This window comes from Schistocerca americana, chromosome X (genome assembly GCF_021461395.2).
Source record: "Schistocerca americana isolate TAMUIC-IGC-003095 chromosome X, iqSchAmer2.1, whole genome shotgun sequence".
NCBI lineage: Eukaryota > Metazoa > Arthropoda > Insecta > Orthoptera > Acrididae > Schistocerca > Schistocerca americana.
The window spans coordinates 612842616-612864618 of NC_060130.1; the positions used below are offsets into that span (position 1 = coordinate 612842616).

A 22003-nucleotide genomic window follows, 5' to 3' on the forward strand; every position below is an offset into this window, starting at 1 on the left:
GGTCTTCGTCTTTTTCAGCAGTGGTGAATCCACACATTTCCTGAGCTTGCTTTACTCCTTTGTCTGGGGATCACAGTGACACACCAAGCATTTTGTTTAGCTTCTCAAGTGGTGTGCTGTGGTACTTTGGTGCAGAGATTTCAGTGTGTACGGGGATCACAGGCATGTACCTGCAAACAAACAAAAAAATTAGTTACGTAACTTTATTGCTTCAAGGTGATATTTAAAACTTTATAATTACCGCTTGTAGTTTCTATCAAAACATATTCAAAGGGTTGATAGTCCTTTCAGCACAAGTCAGTTAATTTAACTGACTTTTCATTCCTTATGTGTGTGCAGAAATTCCATTCTGATGCTATTGTGAATTCTTTATAATAATTATCCAAGTTTTTAAACAAGCAATATAAGTTGTGAGGCTGCATGTTTTTAAATTAAACACAGTCAGTATTGTATAATTCATGACCACCTCTTGTACTTCCATTATTCTTTAGCTACAGATATTTTCTACTAATTTCTGTTCTTTGTTACCTAATTATAACACTAACAGAAACATTGTATCTAGCTGATCACATGCGCACTGTTGATTAGTGCAGTAGAACCACTCACATCTGGCTACCCTTTTGACATTGTGAGTGCAGTGTCCCAGCTCTGTAGTGTATTCTACAGTACTGCCTGCCTGAGCATGAACAAATGTAATGTGATTGCCCCTCAGGCTACTAGCTTTGATGTTGGCCATAAACAGATGTGTCAAAATGAAACAGCATTTACGAGGTGCATTCAAGTTCTAAGGCCTCCAATTTTTTTTCTCTGGACTGGAAAGAGATAGAAACATGTGCATTGTTTTAAAATGAGGCCGCGTTCATTGTCAATACGTCCCAGAGATGGCAGCACCATACGGCAGATGGAATTTTACCGCCAGCGGCGAGAATGAGAACTGTTTTAAATACTTAAAATGGCAACGTTTTCCTTACTTGAACAGCGTGCATTCATTCGTTTTCTGAATTTGCGTGGTGCGAAACCAATTGAAATTCATCGACAGTTGAAGGAGATGTGGTGATGGAGTTACGGATGTGTCGAAAGTGCGTTCGTGGGTGTGACAGTTTAATGAAGGCAGAACATCGTGTGACAACAAACCGAAACAACCTCGGGCTCGCACAAGCCGGTCTGACGACATGATCGAGAAAGTGGAGAGAATTGTTTTTGGGGATCGCTGAATGACTGTTGAACAGATCGCCTCCAGAGTTGGCATTTCTGTGGGTTCTGTGCACACAATCCTGCATGATGACCTGAAAATGCGAAAAGTGTCATCCAGGTGGGTGCCACGAATGCTGATGGATGACCACATGGCTGCCCGTGTGGCATGTTGCCATGCAATGTTGACGCGCAACGACAGCATGAATGGGACTTTCTTTTTGTCGGTTGTGACAATGGATGAGACGTGGATGTAATTTTCCAATTCAGAAACAAAGAGCTAGTCAGCTCAATGGAAGCACACAGATTCACCGTCACCAAAAAAATTTCGGGTAACCGCCAGTGCTGAAAAAATGATGGTATCCATGTTCTGGGACAGCGAGGGTGTAATCCTTACCCATTGCATTCCAAAGGGCACTACGGTAACAGGTGCATCCTACGAAAATGTTTTGAAGTACAAATTCCTTCCTGCACTGCAACAAAAACGTCCGGGAAGGGCTGCACGTGTGCTGTTTCACCAAGACAATGCACCCGCACATCGAGCTAACGTTACGCAACAGTTTCTCCGTGATAACAACTTGGAAGTGATTCCTCATGCTCCCTACTCACCTGACCTGGCTCGTAGTGACTTTTGGCTTTTTCCAACAATGAAAGACACTCTCCGTGGCCGCACGTTCACCAGCCGTGCTGCTATTGCCTCAGCGATTTTCCAGTGGTCAAAACAGACTCCTAAAGAAGCCTTCGCCGCTGCCATGGAATCATGGCGTCAGCGTTGTGAAAAATGTGTACGTCTGCAGGGCGATTACGTCGAGAAGTAACGCCAGTTTCATTGATTTCGGGTGAGTAGTTAATTAGAAAAAAAATCGGAGGCCTTAGAACTTGAATGCACCTCGTACTGTTAATTTATGAGACAAAAATAAAATAGAGATAGGAAGAACACAGAAAAATGATGGTGCATAGCATCTTAAAGTCAAGCATGTGTTACATGGTATCTCATAACAGTATCATGCTTAGGTTACAGGTGGTTACAATCAAATGCTAAAGTTATATTTACACTGTCCTGTATTATGCTACATCTACCAGAGCCTTTAGACAATAGTTGTTTGTCACGTAGTTACGTTATGTTAATTTAAAATTATGCATTAATAAACTTGTTACATAATAACGATATCCATAATTTTGTCATTTGCTTTTACAATGGATGCCACAGCCTTGAATTGTCACAGTCCAGTAAAAATCAGATTGGTCACAGTGCAGAAGCAAAGCATAACAACAAATACCAATTATTTTATGTAAAAGTAGTATACACTCTTGGCCATCAAAATTGCATCACCATGAAGACAGCATGCAAATGGTTAGCATACAATGCAACCATACAAAGTAGATAGGAGTAACATTTCCTAAAACCTGTGTGTAATGAAAGATTACAAACCAGGTTTCTTATTCAGAAATCACATTTGACTGTTTGTTCCTGAAAAGATTGTCTTATGTCTCATGTAAGAAGGTGAACTGTTTACTAACAGGTGTTAGTATTTGACAGGGGCAGGATTGTGAACTGTCAAGACTGTGGTTTATCGTTCCATGATACTACTATTTGCATTGGTCGGGATTCCACAACTGTCATGTGAATATTGGAATCAATGGTTTCAGGAAGACCATATTCAATACCCCAATGACCCCATGTGACTAATGCCTGAGAGGACAGACATATTGTTTGCTCAGGCGTGCAGTATGATACAGCCACATTACGTACATTGAGTTGGAAATTTGCCCATTTGCAGCAAGATGAGTATCCACATGGACAGAGAAACGGAGTCTGGAGCACTACCGTCGTCATAGTGACCATTGTTACATCTTCCTTCGACACGGCAGCAGTGAGAAACATGCCGACAGTTATGCACCCGACGACAATACTAGGCACAGGAGTAGCACCAAATCATTTTTTGAGATGAATCTGGATTGTGCATACAGCTTTACAATAGACATATCCATGCACAGAAGCTCCGAGAAGATCAAATATTGCAAGACTGCATTTGTCGTCATCTCATGGGTCCAGCAACTGGCGGGAGAGTATGAGGTGCTACAGAGTACAGAATGTGAACATCTCTGGTTCACAAAGCTGGTAGCTTGCTCAGCAGGCATCATATTTCTTATCTGATAGGCTAGTGGCTGTGCCTTATCTTCAAGGCCTCCATAACTTTGACATTCTAGAAGATAATCGAAGGAGGTCTGTTGCCGGTGCTGTTCTGACTACATTGAAAACATTTTGTCTGTCATGGGTTGCCGCGTTACTGGCACACCGCCACTCACCAGCAGCTTTTGATAAACTCCGGCATTTAGTTGAAGCAGTGTCAAATGATGTGTCCATACGTCATCCAAGCTCAGTTCATTTCAGTGGCAAGTGTAGTGTGAGCTGTTGTTGCTGCCAGAATTGTCAGCTCAGTGTACTAAATTTTTTACCCTGGATACTCTAAAACCACACATAAATGTAATCATGTATTCTCACTATATATGTGTGTGTGCAGTAAGCAAACTACTGTTATTTGCAGTCCTCCTTAGTGTTTGCAGTTGCGATGGCAGGCAGCATACTTAAGTCATGATGATAAAATAGATCAAATTGTTTATGTTTAAAACTTTCCAGAAGCATTTGGTGCCATTAGATATCATTTTGACTGTAATATATTTTATTTTGAATGACAAATTCTTTCTCTAAAATAGTCCAGAAGTCTAAGTTACACTCTTAGTTTAGTGCTGGCATAGTGCTATTTTCCAAGACGATGGTATTGAAACAGTTTTGTTCCTCACATACCAGCTCCGTTTCCAGTGCAGCAAATATGTTTTTTCCCTGGATTGTGTATTCACCTTATAGGTGACTCAAATGAATATAAAAAGTAATGTGATAATGGAAATCCTGGGAGGAAGACAGTGGTTTGGAAAAACAACCACTCATGATGTAAAAAAGTAGTGTGGAGCAGTTTGAAAGTACGCGAGCAAGTTCTTAACAGCTTTCAAATTTGCATTCCTATCTGGCTGTGTATGCACATACCATTATTCAACCATGTGTAAACCGTGATAATTTGACTTCAACTAATATATGACTTTCATTTGTGCATACTAACCAACTTTGGGCTCGGCAGCATCCCAAACACACACCATTGATGTATTTAATGAACCTCACTGTGTATATAAGTTTGAATTGCAGCATTAATAGCTTTAAAAATACTGACTGATTTTATATCATTAATGTAAGTGTAGTCACCTGAAACTTTGAACATGTGCTAATGTAGGCTGTCCCAGCATATGGAACTGATAGATATTTCCTGGTTTTTCTTGATGAGTAGCAGCATTGATGAGATGCGAAATTTCAATGAATGCCACATCTGTCATGTTGTGATGCTATCAGTCTTGGCCAGAATATTAAGCTTACAAAGGATGAGAGTAATTAATCTGGTGTATTCATTGAATATCTTTAGAATTATTAAGATTTCCTGAAAGCTCTTCAGCACCGTCTACACAAAATGTATTTCGAGAATTATTTATTACTGCCACCAGTTATTTGTACGAAAATTATATGTAACATTGAATTAAAATTTTTGTGTTCCATTCACAATGATGCTGCAGTTAACCAAGGCATTTGACTGTGTTTATCACAAAATATTACTTCAGAAGTTGGACCATTGCACAATTCGGGGAGTAGCTCACAATTGGTTCGCCTCTTACTTTAACAACAGAAAGCAAAAGGTCATTATTGACAGTGCTGAGAATGGCTGTAATGTGGAGTCTGAGTAGGGTATGATCAAATTGGGAGTGCAACAGGGATCAGTGGTGGGGCCACTCCTGTTCCTTATTCATATAAATGTTATGCCCTCTAATATTACAGGTAATTTTAAAATATTTCTGTTTGCTAGTGACACTAACTTGGTAGTAAAGGATATTGTGTGCAACATTGGCTCTGTTTCAAATAGTGCAGTTCGTGATATAAGTTCATGGCTTGTAGAAAATAAACCAACGCTAAATCACAGTAAGACTCAGTTTTTACAGTTTCTAACTCACAATTCAAGAAAACCTGACGTTTTAATTTCACAGAATGGGCATATGATTAGTGAAACTGAACAGTTCAAATTTCTAGTTGTTTGGATAGATAGTAAACTGTCATGGAAATCCCATGTTCAAGCTCTTGTTCAAAGACTTAATGCTGCCATTTTTACTATTCGAATGGCATCTGAAGTAAGTGATTGTTTGACATGAAAATTTGTCTACTTTGCTTATATTCATTTGCTTATGTCGTATGTTATTATATTTTGGGATAATCTTCTCTTCGGAAAGGATATTTTTGGCACAGAAACAGGCAGTTCGAGCAATAAGTGGTGTATGTTCGTGAACCTCTTGTTGATCCCTCTTCATTAGGCTGGGTGTCCGCCCCGGTAGCTGAGTGGTCAGCGTGGCAGACTGGCAATCATAAGGGCCCGGGTTCGATTCCCGGCTGGGTCGGAAATTTTCTCCACTCAGGGACTGGGTGTTGTGTTGTCCTAATCATCATCATTTCATCCCCATCGACGCGCAGGTCGCCGAAGTGGCGTCAAATCGAGAGACCTGCACCAGGCGAATGGTCTACCCGATGGGAGGCCCTAGCCACACAACATTTCCATTTTTTATTAGGCTGGGTATTTTGGCATTGGCCTCTCAAAAAATTATATATATATATATATATATATATAAAATCAAAAAAAAAGATGATGTGACTTACCAAACGAAGGCACTGGCAGGTCGAAAGACAAACAAACAAACAAACACAAACATACACACAAAATTCAAGCTTTCGCAACAAACTGTTGCCTCATCAGGAAAGAGGGAAGGAGAGGGAAAGACAAAAGGATGTGGGTTTTAAGGAAGAGGGTAAGGAGTCATTCCAATCCCGGGAGTGGAAAGACTTACCTTAGGGGGAAAAAAGGACGGGTATACACTCGCGCACACACACACATATCCATCCACACATATACAGACACAAGCAGACGAGTGTATACCCGTCCTTTTGTTTGTTGCGAAAGCTTGAATTTTGTGTGTGTGTATGTGTTCGTTTGTTTTTCTATCGACCTTCCAGCACTTTCGTATGGTAAGTTACATCATCTTTGTTTTTTATATATATATATATATATATATATATATATATATATATATATATATATATATATATATATATTAAAATAGAAGGAAACATTCCACGTGGGAAAAATTATATATATAAACAGAGATGAGGTGACTTACCGAACGAACATATTTAAATATGTCTGCTTGTGTCTGTATGTGTGGATGGATATGTGCGTGTGTGCGAGTGTATACCTGTCCTTTTTTCCCCCTAAGGTAAGTCTTTCCTCTACCGGGATTGGAATGACTCCTTACCCTCTCCCTTAAAACCCACTTCCTTTCGTCTTACCCTCTCCTTCCCTCTTTCCTGATGAGGCAACAGTTTGTTGCGAAAGCTTGAATTTTGTGTGTATGTTTGTGTTATAGAGGGAAACATTACATGTAGGAAAAATATATCTAAAATCAAAGATTATGTGACTTATCAAATGAAAGTGCTGGCAGGTCGACAGACACACAAACAAACACACAAAATTCAAGCTTTCACAACAAACTGTTGCCTCATCAGGAAAGAAGGAAGGAGAGGGAAAGACGAAAGGGTGTGGGTTTTAGGGGAGAGGGTAAGGAGTCATTCCAATCCCGGGAGCGGAAAGACTTACCTTAGGGGGAAAAGAGGACGGGTATACACTCGTACACGCACACGAGTGTGTACGAGGTGCGGCTAGAAAAAAACCGGACTGATGCTGGAAAAAACATTTATTTACAATTATTTACAATTTCATGTTATCTCCTTCAATGTACTCTCCTCCTCGGTCTCTACACCGCTCCATACGAATTTTCCACTGTTCATAGCAATGCTGCAGATCATTTTCAGTAAGTCCATACATTACTTCCGTCGCTTTTTCTTTTACTGCTTCAACAGTCTCAAATCTAGTTCCTTTCAAAGCTGACTTGACTTTAGGGAAAAGAAAAAAGTCACAGGGGGCCAAATCAAGTGAGTAGGGTGGATGATCTAAGATGGGAATGTTGTGTTTTGCCAAAAACGTCTTCACTGACAACGCACTGTGAGCTGGGGCATTGTCTTGGTGAAGGATCCATGACTTTTTTCTCCACAAATCGTTCCGTTTCCTCCGTACTCGCTCACGTAGGGTAGCCAGGACGCTAATGTAGTAATGCTGATTAACTGTTTGTCCCTCTGGTACCCAATCAATGTGCACAATCCCTTTGATGTCAAAAAAAACACAATCCTCATTGCCTTGAGTTTTCCAATGCATCGATTGGCGTTTAGTTTGGGGATCGTAAGTAAAAAACCACGATTCATCGCAAGTAATAACATTTTGTAAGAAGGTGGGATCACTTTCAATGTTTTCCAGGTTGTCAGAACAAATCATTCTTCGGCGTTCCTTCTGTTCAATTGTGAGACACTTTGGAACCATTTTTGAACACACTTTGTTCATGTTGAAACTTTCATGAAGAATCTGCCTAACACTTTCCTTGTCAACTCCTGTTAACTCAGACACTGCTCTGATTGTTAAACGGCGATCTTGTCGAACAAGTTTACCGATTTTTTCAATGTTTGCATCAGTTTTTGCTGACAATGGTCTGCCAGTGCGAGTGTCATCACTGGTGTCTTCGCGGCCATCTTTAAATCGTTTAAACCACTCAAACACTTGTGTTCGCGATAAACAATCATCGCCGTACACTTGTTGTAACATTACAAACGTTTCACTTGCAGATTTTCCTAGTTTGAAACAAAATTTGATGTTAACACGCTGTTCTTTCTGTACACTCAACATTGTCCGACGCACAGACAAAACGTCAACAACTTAAAACAGACGCCACGGGCAGACTGAGTGCAGGAGGCAGATGAAACTCGAGCAGTAGGCGGAGCGAGAGTCACGGGACAGGCCACGCAACTTTCAGCCTTATTGCATTCGTTTTATTGTTTCACCAGTACTAGTCCGGTTTTTTTCTAGCCACAACTCATACGAGTTTATACCCGTCCTTTTTTCCCCCTAAGGTAAGTCTTTCCGCTCCCGGGATGGGAATGACTCCTTACCCTCTCCCTTAAAACCCACATCCTTTCGTCTTTCCCTCTACTTCCTTCTTTCCTGATGAGGCAACAGTTTGTTGCGAAAGCTTGAATTTTGTGTGTATGTTTGTGTTTGTTTGTATGTCTGTCGACCTGCTAGCACTTTCATTTGGTAAGTCACATCATCTTTGTTTTTAGATATATATATATATATATCTGTTTATTCCCAAGAATTAGCAGATTTCACTCTGTTAATACTCGTCAGAAATCCAGTCTGCATTTGGATCACATTTCCTTAACTCCTGTGCAGAAAGGTGTGCAGTTTACTGCCGCATCCATTTTCAATAAGCTATCACAAGAATTCAAAAATGTTAGCAGTAATCCACGCACTTTCAAATCAAAACTGAAGAGTTTCCTCATGGGTCAAACCTTCTATTTTGCTGAGGAGTGGCTTGAAAAATTAAGCTGCTTCTTATGTTATATTGTTAATTGTGTTTACTTAAACTTATGGCTTAACTTCTTTTTGGTTCATAAAAATTTTATTTTATCTGTTATTACTTTTATGTTGTAATTTCATGCACCGACAATGCCATGAACTTGGAGATTTGCTCCTCAATTTGGTCCTACAGAATTAGATGTATAAATAAATGGTTCTTATCTTTTTCTATCTCTTCATATCTCATTTCTGAAAAAAACCCATTTTCACTTGTTTTCTCCATTCCCTTCTCTTTCTTGTTAAATCCAGTTACAGTAGGTGTAGCCTAAATAATCCTTTACTTCAATGTGATTTCAGAAATGAACACATTAATTGTTGCTTCCATATGTTATCACTTTTTTCTATGACCACACACGCTTCCAATTAAAATTATTACTTCATTTGACCACAGCTCTGAGATGAAATGAAATGAAATGAAATGAAATGATCATATGGCATTAATTGGCCGGGATATCCGCTTCAGGGTTCAGCTGCCATATCGCAAGTCTTTTTAGTTGACGCCACTGCAGCAAGTTGCGTGTCAGTGATGATGGACGACACACAACACCCAGTCCCCTGCCAGGAATCGAACCCAGCCCCCCTCGCTTGGTAGGCGGTAACACTACTACTGCGCTACGGAGGCAGACAGCTCTGAGATAGTTTCTTGTAATTTTACGCCACAAACCATTCTTTGTCTTGAGAAAAAATTAAACATGCATCTTTATGTAGGTAATTTTGGTATTTGTTGTTCTGCTGTGTTTTGCCCTATTACTGAAGGGGCTATTGAAGTACTCTAAGGAAGAAGTGGTTGTATTCTCTCTTGCAGTTGTTTGCACTCCACCCAAGGTTTCTCATTATTGTTTTATTTAAAACAGTTCAAGAATTTTTCTTGTTTTCTCAAGGGTTCTTTATAGTTACCAAGCTAGGTGACACAGTTGTTAAATCCGTGGATTTCTGTTCTAGAATATTGACTCCAAGTATCCATTTAGTTACCCTAATTCAGGGTTTACGTTGTTTCTGTAAATTATTTAAGCTGAGAGTTGTTGTGTTTACTTAAACAAAACCATGGCTCTCTCTGGGTTCATGTTTCCCTACCTCCCCCAGATGACCTTCATGGGTATGGAACTAGAAATTTCATTCCTTCATGTTTGTTCCCAGATTATGTGATTGGCTAGAGCTGTGTATATTTGATATAGTCCAGAGGTGAGCCTGTAAGTTATATTTAAAATTAATATTTATAATTTGTCTGGATGGTCATCTTGAGAGAGAGAGAGAGAGAGAGGAGAGAGAGAGAGAGAGAGAGAGAGAGAGAGAGTGTGTCAAGCTAAGCTCGCCCTTTTGCTTCTCAATTAAAATTTCTGTTATTTCATCCACCTCAGAGGGCTAATTTTCTTGTATGAAATACTGTTTTTGCTATCCCAGTTCTATTTTTCTACAAGCATTTGTTTTAAATAATTTGGAGGATATGGAATCAGTCACTCTTTGTGATACTGTTATATAAATGATTCAGGATTATAGGTTAAAGAAATACACAAATAAAATGCATTATTGTCAATTAGTTCTGGAAAGTCAGTTGTGTTTCTCTTTTTAATTTTATGTACATGGAATCTCTCATGAACTGTAAGGTCCATTCTTATTGAGCTCTAGTGAAGTGTTCTGTGCATGCCAATAATTGAAAGCCATAGCCTTAATTTATTGTAATTCATGTGTTTGTTTTAGTCACCCTGGAGGTTTTTTTCCCTTTGGTTGTCTGTAATACACTCAGAATTGTACACATTCTTACAGTGACAAATATTTGGATTATATTTTAGTTCTTTGTAGTTGAGGTCCACTAAAAAACAATAATTTACTTTTCTATTTCAAAATATGATTGAATGAGCGGTGTATTACATTTTGTTACTGTGCTTTTGGTGTGTTCATTCTTGCTTTAATGACATGTTGTTAACATTATTCTTCTTCTAAATGTATTGATGCAAAATAATGTTGTTGGAAATATGGTATGCAGGCTGGAGTTATATACGACTTAACTTAGATCCACTTTTAGTTCTATGTTAGTACTGTATGCTGTTTTATGTATTAAATACCACAATTTTTCTCCACATGCCACATCTACCTATTGTATTTCTCTTGTTAGTCTAGTTTCATTACTTTTATGCATGCTGCTAAACAGTTTTGTGCAAACAATCATAGTAAGACAATTATTATTGCCATTGCATTAACTAATCTTGTGTTTGCCAAAGTTCTAACACTCATAATATTAATAGTAGCATATTTCATATTGACACTGAAGAAAAGTTGTTCCGCTTTGTTAAACATTTGGCAGAGTAATTACATTAACATAAATAGTTAACATTACTGTATGTGATCCATACATTTTTGCTGAGACTGTTTCTTTGAAAGCATATTGCGATGAATGGTTAATTGATATATTTTGTCCATTATTGTGGAAATATATAGTAATACTAAAATGAGTTGCTGGGTAGCGAATCCCTAAAATACTTTTTATCTTGTTTGTGGCATCAATATACGTGTAATAAGGAAGTAGATTGCCACTTATGATTTTTTATAAATACACAGCATATGTTCATGATGTGGAAAACATAGTGTGTGACAAATGGTTGAATCCAGGTGCTAATGTAAGCTGCTGGTTTACAAAAGTTACATTACTTATTTTGAATGCAGCTTGATGCATTCTTGTCAAGTGTGTCGATACGTATGTTTTGTGTTGCCTTTGTGTGATTCATTGTTATATTCTAGTCAGAATATTGCTGATTGGTCAGAAATACAATCAAATGCATTACAGTTATGGTTCACCATTCCTAATTCAACATTGATTTCCTGTTGAAGTACCCTTAGTCTTGGTTATGGATCATTAACACACACACACACACACACACACACACACACACAAAGATGACACCTGAGTTTTATTTGTGCACTGGCATAGCCCGTGCCCAAGTGAGACTCTCAGGCTGTCTCGAAAGAGTTAACTTTATGACTGATTCGCAAGGACAGAGTCACCTTCATTATTGTTGTTGGAATCAGTTGAAAGCACTGTCACTTAGGCTTCTTTATAGGTCTAATGATGTCACTGTCACTGGAATTGTCCTTAGAACCATAAAACAGTCATTCATACAGTTGTCCAGATCTTCATTCTCACTAAGAACATCTGAACAATCATTGTCAAAAACATCCAAAAGTATTTCAGATTCGTTCAATTCCTTCCATTTTATGAGTAACTCCATCTCTAAAAGCAGGAGCAGCTTCAAGGCAAATATAGTAACTATTTGAAATATCAAAATAGCATCAGAATGGTAAATAAGCAAACACGTATGAAGGCAATCAAGTATGATACATTTACTACTGACTTGAACACCTAAATAGATGAAGTAGTTAAAATATATCACAGCAGATGGCATCTGCAGACATCATGTAGAAAAAATTAGTTGTTTCAAGATTAGTCCCTAAATGGATGGCGTGCAATACATAAGTAAACCCAGGATCTGTCCACAATGTGTTTACTGAGGTTACATATGTCATTCCAGCTATTTAATGGCTCAACAGATGAAGATTTTCATGAATTTCTATTTTTACATCCACTCATTTTCATGCTGTCCTACTTATGTCCTCATTCTCCCCCTCAGCTTCATGTTTCAGTAGTGATCATTCTTTTGATCTGTTGTTGTCCAGTTGTGTCTAACAAATTTTTCTCTGAATTCATTTAACAATCTGCATACAGAATTTTTATTGTTTAGTTTGTCCTCTTGAATGATAAGACATTGTTTACATGTTGGATCTCATTCATTCTTGCAATGAATAAAAGATAAGGCAGAACTCCACCTTGCCTGACTCCTGCCTTTCTTCCAAACATTGTAGTCATCCCTACAAATGCTTGCAGCCTCTAACTGCAGAATCAAATATTTTCTTTATATGAAGTAAGGCTACATAAAGGTTGTTAATTTGGATGTAAATTTTTCCACAAGCTCACAAAGTTGAAAGATTAGATCGATTGTATGTCCAGTGTCTCCCAGAATCCATACTGTTCCTCAGGTTGTTTCCATTCTATAGACGGTTGTTCAGTCTTTACTATGGTTTAACTAAGATACTTAAGTAAAAATATTTGAAAATGTTTGGGAACTATATTCTAGAAGTGGTACATAAATTACTACTTAAAAGGTAAATGTTTTATGATAAAGAGGTTTGATTCAACTGTAAAAATGCATATCTCATACGTCATGAGATGATAAAAACATATAAAGGAGTCAAGAGTAGTGTGTATGGTCATGAACACTAGCTAAAGTATCGAACTAATGAAGAGAGAGTTGTTAGTCAAATATTTTCTTTAGGCACTCCTATTTGGTATACGGCAAAAACACACACAATTTATATTCAAAGCAAAACTAAGTATATATTACAAATAGAAGAAGGCATATGATATGCCTGTTTCCAAATGATCAACTGTTTTAGGACTCTCCTTTAAATGATATTCAGTATAAGGAGCCATGAAATGAAAGCAGTGCGTTTGTTTCAGTGTAGATGGAGGATATCATTTACAATAAACATTAATATGTTAGGAAATACTAATGTCGGTCTTTTGTAATTGCAACATATATGACTCCACACATGAGAAGGCACTCAGTACTTGCAGCAGTGGAGTAGGTTAGAAACGTATGAAGCGGCAATAAATGCTATTTCATATTTCTCTGCAGTCATCATGGCCAACAGTGCTGCACATCTGCATGTATGAAATCAGTGAAGTTATTAATAGGTTTGGGAGTGACTTTTGACACTCTCTGATAGTTCCATTTCCAGATTTGAGCCAAGCATTACAATACATTAGACCAGGGCTTCCCAACCTTTTCAGCTGGCGGACCTCTTCTTCAGTCGAAAATCCATGTCGGACCCCTAGTCAGTCAAGAGCACAGTAACTTTAAATTTCAGAGCGAAACCCATGGGAACTGAAAGCTTCTTAATGCAAGTGCCATGTTCCCAATGACCCCCCCCCCCCCCCCCCCGAAGTATCAATAGTCTTTGCTTTGGTTTAGAGATGAATGAAAACAACTTGAAATTAATGATCCAATTTGAATTCCCACTGTATCCAGACACTTGCTAGTGGATTTACTCCCTTTGTTCAACACACTATAGCCTGATTAAAATTACTTGGTAATTGAAATTTCACACGATGGAGCCGTCTTCCTCCAAGAGCAATCAACGTCGCGTCCAAACTGTTCGCTATTGACAAGCTGCCGCTTATGTTCTGTTCACTTCCACTGTTTGGCTACTGTTGTGTAAGGAGCATGCGTATTTCGTAACAGTCGTGTGTGTGTGTGTGTGTGTGTGTGTGTGTGTGTGTGTGTGTGTGTGTGTGTGTGTGTGTGTGTGTGTGTGTGGTTTTTCGTGAAATCCGAAGAAAAATGTTCAAATGTACGTAAAGTCTGCCTTTGGTCGTCCTCCCTCCTCATTCATTTCAACTAGAAACTTCCCTTGTTGTGAAGGTGATGGAGAAACTGCACCCTTCTTCGATGATCCTGACTTCAGCCGCCGATCCATGTTAGAAGTAATAAACTGGTCAAAAATCGACTTATGAAATAAGTAGTGCACTGACAAAGCAAGTTTCACATTTAATTATGCCTGGGGCCGCATACGTGCCAGTGAGCGCTGTGATTGGTCGACAAAGCCTGCTTCGCACATGCGTAAAACATTTAAGCGCATCTAGCGCCGTGAGCCGGTGCACAAACGACCCCCGTATTGTTGCGAAACAGTTGATCAGAGAAGCCGCATTCTCCGGCACTAAACTGTGTATACGTTCTCACTTATGAACCGCAAAGGCTGCTTGGGGATACGACCTGAAGTAAAAGTACACGTTTTTCACACACACACAAAATAGTGATAAATTTGATTTTCACATTTTTATTCAATAATTTTACTCATTATTTTACACGATTTGGTGAAAGGTGGCTGCGGACCCCCTAGAAAGAGCTGGCGGACCCCTAAGGGGTCCTCGGACCACACGTTGGGAAGCCGTGAAGTAGACTCAAATCCCTTTGCTGCCATCCAGATTTAGGTTACCTGTGGGTTTCTTAAATCAGTTATGACAAATGATTCATTTGGAAAGAACTGAGTAGTGCCTTTTTCCCATCCTTGTGCTGTCTGAATTAGTGTTTCATCTCAAATGAACTTGATATGGTGTGAAGCTAAATTCTAATATTGCTTCCTTGCTTTCAGTTCTTGAACAGTGGTAGGAGATGCTGGTCTAACTGTAATATACCTTCCAACTAAATACCACACTCATCCAAAAGGACCCATATCCTTGAAACGCATTAGCCACAAAATTAAAGTAAAACATGCCCTTTGTAGTATGTTGTCCAGCTGAGTCCTACAGGATTAAGCAATGTCACAAATGAAAAGGGAAATATCCGAGATGGAACCATCACATGACAGAAAAGGAGGTAAAAGGCTATTGTTCACCTTTGTGTTACCGAAGAGCCAGTTTGAATGAAACTGGCACCTGTACATCTAACGACACTGCTTCTGGATTTTTGATATTCCTAGATAAGAGGAGTGGAATTTTCACCATCCTGTAATAACAGTGAGCCTGAGAACTATTTTACACACAACATTCTGCACTCTATGTATGAGGATATCTTCACTGATTCACTTTTTGTTGTGCTTTATTGAGGTAACCACTACCTTTACTGAGATGGGCATTTGGCACATTATTATTCAGTGGTCTTGTATAACCTATCAAATAATGTTTGAAAGTACACTGCAAGGTGACACTATGGTTTGGACACTTGAATGATATTCTGGTGGACTAGGGATCAAATTTCTGTCTAGATATCCAGATTTATGTTCTCCACTATTCTCTTTAAACACTACAGGTAAATTCCAGGACACGTCCTTTAATAAAGCCATGGTCAGTCCTTGTCACCATTCTTGTCCACATGAGCTGTTGCTATGTGTGTAATAAAACTCAGTGTCATTGTCATGAAATACTTTTTACCATCCTCCCTAATTATTTATTGTTATCCACTAATTTATTATTACAGTGAATGGTTTCTATTTTTGTGTGCCTTTACAGCAGCATTTCCGAAGTGCGCCTCGAATGTCGAGTAGAGACAAAATCATCATCATTGAGTGTAGAGTCAACATCATCGACGTCTGGCTTTGGCTCTGGTGCTACAGGAAGAAATCTGACATGGACCCCACCTGCATCAGTTGAAGGAAGCACACCAACATGGACTGAAGGGACACCATCTTTCACAGAATCTTCGAGCAGTGGAGATATAGGTTAGAAAATTAAAATTTCCTTTTTGAGACTAATAATTCACACCCTTTCAGTTCTGAAATATAGTATATAATTATAACATGGTGCACTTTTTAATTTAATCATCAACAGAACTGATAAAATACTCATTATTTCTGCTACTTGATCTTTGTTGTTAGATTTAAAAATAAAAACTGCTACTGATAGTTGTTGTAAGTAGTTAGATTAACAACTACTACAAATCAGAAGAGGAAGCCATCACATCTACAAAACTGAGAAGACAGTACTGTAAGGAGTTCACACATTATGCAGCATTATGCTGTTCTAAAGTATTCACATACAAAAAGAATTTCTGGTAACTCTTGATACAGGTCTTATGGTTAATGATTAAATGTTGCTGTGCATTATTGTTTTTGCTGGACTGTGACTGTGCATAAAGGTACAACTTTATTTTTATTTTTATTTTTTTAAAGTCTTGTTTCTCATTACCTTAGGTCATTTTATTCTCTGGTGCAAATCAAATGACATGAATTCAGCTTGAATTACAGACAAATGCATGAATTTTTCATTATACTTTCTCAGCTCTATAAAATACCTATGTGCTTACATACTATTTGGTTGTTGAGCTGTTTCAAAAAGGACAAATGGACAGAGTATTCTATTTCACCTGAGTAAGTTTGCTGCTAAATTACTGACTGGCCACACATGTACTGCAAGTCTTAAATGGTGTAAATGTAGGATTGAACTGTTCCAAATGCTTCTTGCATTCTGTCTTCTTACCCTCTGTTTTCTGTCATTATTTTTTAACCTTCGTACAATGATTGCTTGTGGGATACTATTCTGAACCATCTCTGACAGGACTGCGTGATAAGTGAGTCATGAAAGAAACTATTTTATTTATAGATGACTCACTGGAGTCATCTTTAATCTCTCCATCATGTTGTTATATTTGACGTAGAGTAGAGGAAGCTTGTGGCACTTGACTGAGCAAAGCCTCAATGCTCCTGTGCTGCATAGCATTGCACATTGTGAAAGTACACCATAAACCTCAAGAAGTACAATTTTATGTTAGCAGTTGAGTGTGAATGAGTGTCTGCATTAAATGAAACATAACGTAGTCTCCGCAGTATAAAATGTGGTGTTCCCTCCAAGGAAGAAAATGGGAATTCTGGAAGTGGTACACATGGTCCTTAACAATAAAATAACTTACTTATTTTCTTTCAGTTGAGTAACATTCCTTTCATTTTGAAGTCAATGTTTTTCTCTAAAGAGAAATTGGGATCATTTTAATTACACATTTAAATTTTATTAACAGTGACTATCTAAAACTACTGTTGTAAAGTACCTTAGTAGCTAATGTCGGAAATGTGTGCTAGTATGATGGCACTGCAGAGAGAGCTATTAAAGTCCTGTAGTAAGACATTTTTGTCACCAGCATTTGGCTGTCAAGGCGGATAAAGATCCTGAGTGCCAGACTGAGAGCCAATGCCCTTGAGTTCCAAATCTCTTTGTGGTGTCTTATAGTGTAAGGGTACATGACTCTGTTGGTCCATCGGTGTCAGATAGGGACATAACAGTTTGCTGTGTGCTTAATCCTGTTACATAGGAGTATGCTATGTGCTGTTACCAAGTTTCACCATGTCTCTTCTTCCTTTCATTCCATAATCACCCATAACAACAGAAACTTAACACTTCCATCATCATGTAGCAATGTCTCCCATGTGGTACAGATAAACACTGGCCAATTAGTTACATGTTGGAGGAAAGCGAAAACAAAACCACTTCCACTAAGGACTGGCCCAGGACAGCAGTGTAGGATGCTAAAGATGCTGCATTAAGGACTGACATTCACTTTGTATGTATTTTGGGGATTAAAAACAGATTTGCAAGATGTCAGTATTCCTTCACCTTGCCTTCACATCCTTCCCCTACCCTATCCAACAGCCAAACAGCAAAATGTTTGTATTTCCTGTCCTTCTGTGCAGTTATGCTTATTTAAGAGTAATAATAAATAGAATCAACTTTTTCCTCATGAAAGTATACTGTAAGGCAATTATTGCCCATGGGTGACAATCAGATAGCAGAAGATAGGTGGTGTACAGTTATGTTATTAAGAAATAGAAGATAACTGCAGTCAGATAATTTGCATGTTTTTGTGTATATCACTGTGAAAGTAGAATTTGGTGTAAAAAATCACAAATTATTCACTTTTTATATACAGAATACAGTCTCACAGTCATCAAGTGTTCGTCTTCCCCCACATTATGTTGTGGTGCACAGTTATCTATAGAGTTCTTTCATTTTTTAAAACTCCACCATACAATTCCATTTACAACACATATACAAACTTCTCTGATGATTAAAGCAGAGTGTTCTGTCACAGTTTTACAACTATCAGTTTTGCATGCTCAAGCACATGTCAGTCATTTACATTATGCTGGAAACACTTGATCCATCATAGTAGGCAAGAGGAAGGTAACAATAAACCACCTCCACTACACCTTTTCCCAGGACAGCAAAGCTGGGTTCTTGCTCTGTTCCCAGTCCTCACTGACTAGTACAGGACCAACTTAGACATACATTTGGCATGTTACTCAAAGGACACACATACATCAACTTTACATTTATTATGTGATACTTCAGTCAAGTCAGCAACTTCCACTTTGTATTCAGTTTTCAGTGGAGACCTGAAGAAGTATCAGTTTGCCTTCTTTGAAATCTATTTACAAGGAATAAAGGGCCCATTAAGTATAAAAGTAGGACAGTGATGCACATCAGTTGTGATCATGAAAGTTATCCTATTGTCATCCAGCTGGAAAAGAGATACAACCAGTAGACATTCATAGCCTGTACTAAATAAATGTGTGAGTATGTCAGCTACTTGAATGCAAGAGCCAGCTACTCTCTTAGAGGAAATGAATAGTCTGAAAAGGAGATTAAAAAGCTTAGACCACATCAAATCAGTTTGAAAATTTACACAAGGAAACATTCTTCTGTTTGTGTTTTACAAACTTGTGCACAGTCTAGGTTTAGTATTCTGTTTTCTAACATTAATGGCTAGAAAACTGATGTGGAACACAGAACCTATTTTGTGTGCGATAGAATTTGCAGAAAACAAGAAGAAGTGATTGTAGTAGTTGTAATGTTTCATCATGAGCCCACAATCTATTCAATTAAATTTATAAAGTTTCTACTGCAGGTAAGATGTTTTCCAAATATACCTACAATAATGAGATTTATCAGATCCTGTACCTAATGTGGTGGTTGGTTTGAGCAAGATAATACTTCACTAAGTGTGGCTCTATTGGAGAAGGTATGCCATTTTCTCCTCCTGACTTCAGAATTAGTTTATCCACCCAGTTGTAAGGGGTACCTACATCTTGATATTAAATTCATATCATGGTATGGCTTAATTTTTTTCCCCATACACAGAAGACATTGACAGACATGAATGTCATATTAACTGCTAACGAAAATGCTAGAAATGATTAGAGAATTGAACTTCAGAGATTTCAATTTTTAGTCAAGTTTTTCACCCTGTTTTAATTATATATGTTGAGTTTTTAAAATAAAGTATTGGGAAACTCATTGATAAAATTGGTTTGTATCTGTAATCAGCTGAAGGCAGACATGATACAATTTCAGCATTGAGTACCATACATATGTTGATGATTTAACATAGAGTGCAAAACATTATTCTAAACAGCATTGCACATAGTGATAGATTACAGAGATTGCTACAATGAGACATGTATTTGGTTGGAATAATGTTGCAAAATACAAACTCTGGCTGAGTTTACTGTTTCCCAGTGTGGTCTGACACACTATTGAAATGCACATGATTGCAAGAGTTTTAAACGGAAGGAAGGAGTTGTATGAATATATGGTGTATCATCATATCTTTGCTCTGCTGTACAGACCAAAAGTAACCATAGATGAATATTCCACAACACGTGGACATAATATCCATTCATGGAAACATTGTCAGTTCAAACATTATCACTTTGAACATTGTTAGTTCACTAAAGAAAACTAAAGTTGATGAACCTTTGAGAATGATCCACTTCTTAGCAAAATTTTTTGAAGCTTTACATAACTTTTGATGGCCTGGAGACATAAAATGCTACTTTATATGCAGCTGGTCAACTTAAATGTGTGTGTGTGTGTGTGTGTGTGTGTGTGTGTGTGTCACTGCTGTTTTACTTTTCAAGAGCCCACTAAGACATTTTTGTGAATACCTATACCAGATTTCTTACTGTTTTTTAAAATATTCCATATATTTATCTGTACTGTTCTCTTCACCTCGTTAGTTTCCTTGAACAGAGAGATACTTTTGCAAATATTTAGCAGGCCCCTGAAAATAAATTACATATTGCTTCACATAAAAATGTTAATCCAGTTAGAAAAACAAAAGAATATCTAATTGAGGGATTTTGTGTTAGACACATGAATGTGACCTTCCTGCTCAGTCATGTAGTCCTGTTTAAACCATAAATACTGCAAATTACGTGGATAATTTGCAATTTACTGGCATGCATTTTGTTTTTCAAACAGCAAATTACGTGAATAATTTGCAATGTACTGGCATGCATTTTGTTTTTCAAACAGAGTGCTTTTGTCGAATTAGTATGTTCACAGAAATGTATTTTATGCTCTAAACAAAGGATTTCAGAGATGTAAAAGTACTGCAAAAATAAAGCTACAGAGTGTCAATCTATGATTTAAATTAATAACATTCCATTTCATTGTATGTACATACTGTTTCCCATAAGTATAGGAATCAAATGAAAACACAGTGACAGTATTTTATTTCGTCACTGATCCTGATTTCTTTCAATGAGCATGACAACTGAAAAAGGAAAGAAGAGAAAAGTTGAAATATGAAATTGTGATGCGGTTGTCAGATAGTTCTCAGTGGTAGGTGATGGCATTTTCCTCATGGGAACTCTTTACTCTCAAATATTTCCAGGCATAGTGTGCAAAATGAGACTGTGTTTGGATCATTTGCAATGTTAATTATTCCCTACTGTTTAAATTTACATTCTCCAAACTAGTATATTCTTTGGGTTACGCTATTTTAGATATGATAGTGATGTGGATATCTCCTCGTGCATTAGAATCGTAGTGAAATGAAAGAGAACTAAGCTGTGAATGACTGTTGAAAGGCATGTAACCCTGTTGTTGTTCTTCCCATTCGTAAACACAGTTTGTTGTCATTTTTCAATTTTATTGTTCCAGTAACTGTATCAGTATTTTGCTAACAATCTGGTATTTGTTAAAATAATGTTGGTGTAGTGGAATGGTGTAGATTACATAATGGAGTAACTGTATCATCCATATATTTAATTTTAGAGCATTGTGTTATGAATGTGCTAAAATCTTGTTCGTTGATCATGCACATCCCTTGAACTGTAATGTTTCATCATCCATTAAATGAATTTTATCCAGTTAACTGTGTACTTAGAATTTTTGATACCTTCTGACCCCTATCCTAAAATACAAAAGGTGAAACTATTCTGTGGTTGTCACACAGTTTTCCGAAGTGCATCTCTAAATTATAACTGAAATGCCCTTTAGCTTTCTGTCTATCAGTAATCTGCAATGAAAATGGAAAACTAAATAGTTATATGTGGGGAGTCTGATTAGCTACATCTTTATATTATTAGATATTTCACATTTTTTTAAATTTTTTCTGTAAAGTGCTTCCAAAAATGCTTGATTGAAACTGGAGATACTTGAGAGTAGACAGAATATTATTTTTGTGCCATGTGCTTCTGAGTACTTACTGATAAGCATTTGAGAGGGCTATTTGACCTTTGAACACACAAACTTTTTATATTTTGAGGTATTTAGGGGAGATGATAAACTTGTATGTTGCTCTCCTTTAATTTCTGTACTTTACTGACATTAATTAGATGAGGGACATGTTATTTCACTAATCCTTCTGTTATAATTT

The 22003-nt window shown here is 37.7% G+C and overlaps 1 protein-coding gene across 8 annotated transcripts in view; it reads left to right on the top strand.

The window, feature by feature from the left end:
* Positions 1-22003, top strand: part of LOC124555023 (phosphatidylinositol 4-phosphate 5-kinase type-1 alpha) — a 319011-nt gene that overhangs the window by 228370 nt on the left and 68638 nt on the right. For 7 of the 8 annotated variants that reach the window (XM_047128774.1, XM_047128773.1, XM_047128775.1 and 4 more), the window contains one exon: positions 15862-16070. In XM_047128774.1, coding sequence (XP_046984730.1) covers positions 15862-16070 — 209 coding nt within the window. The remainder of the gene's footprint in view (positions 1-15861; positions 16071-22003) is intronic. The other variant, XM_047128771.1, reaches the window with a different exon arrangement.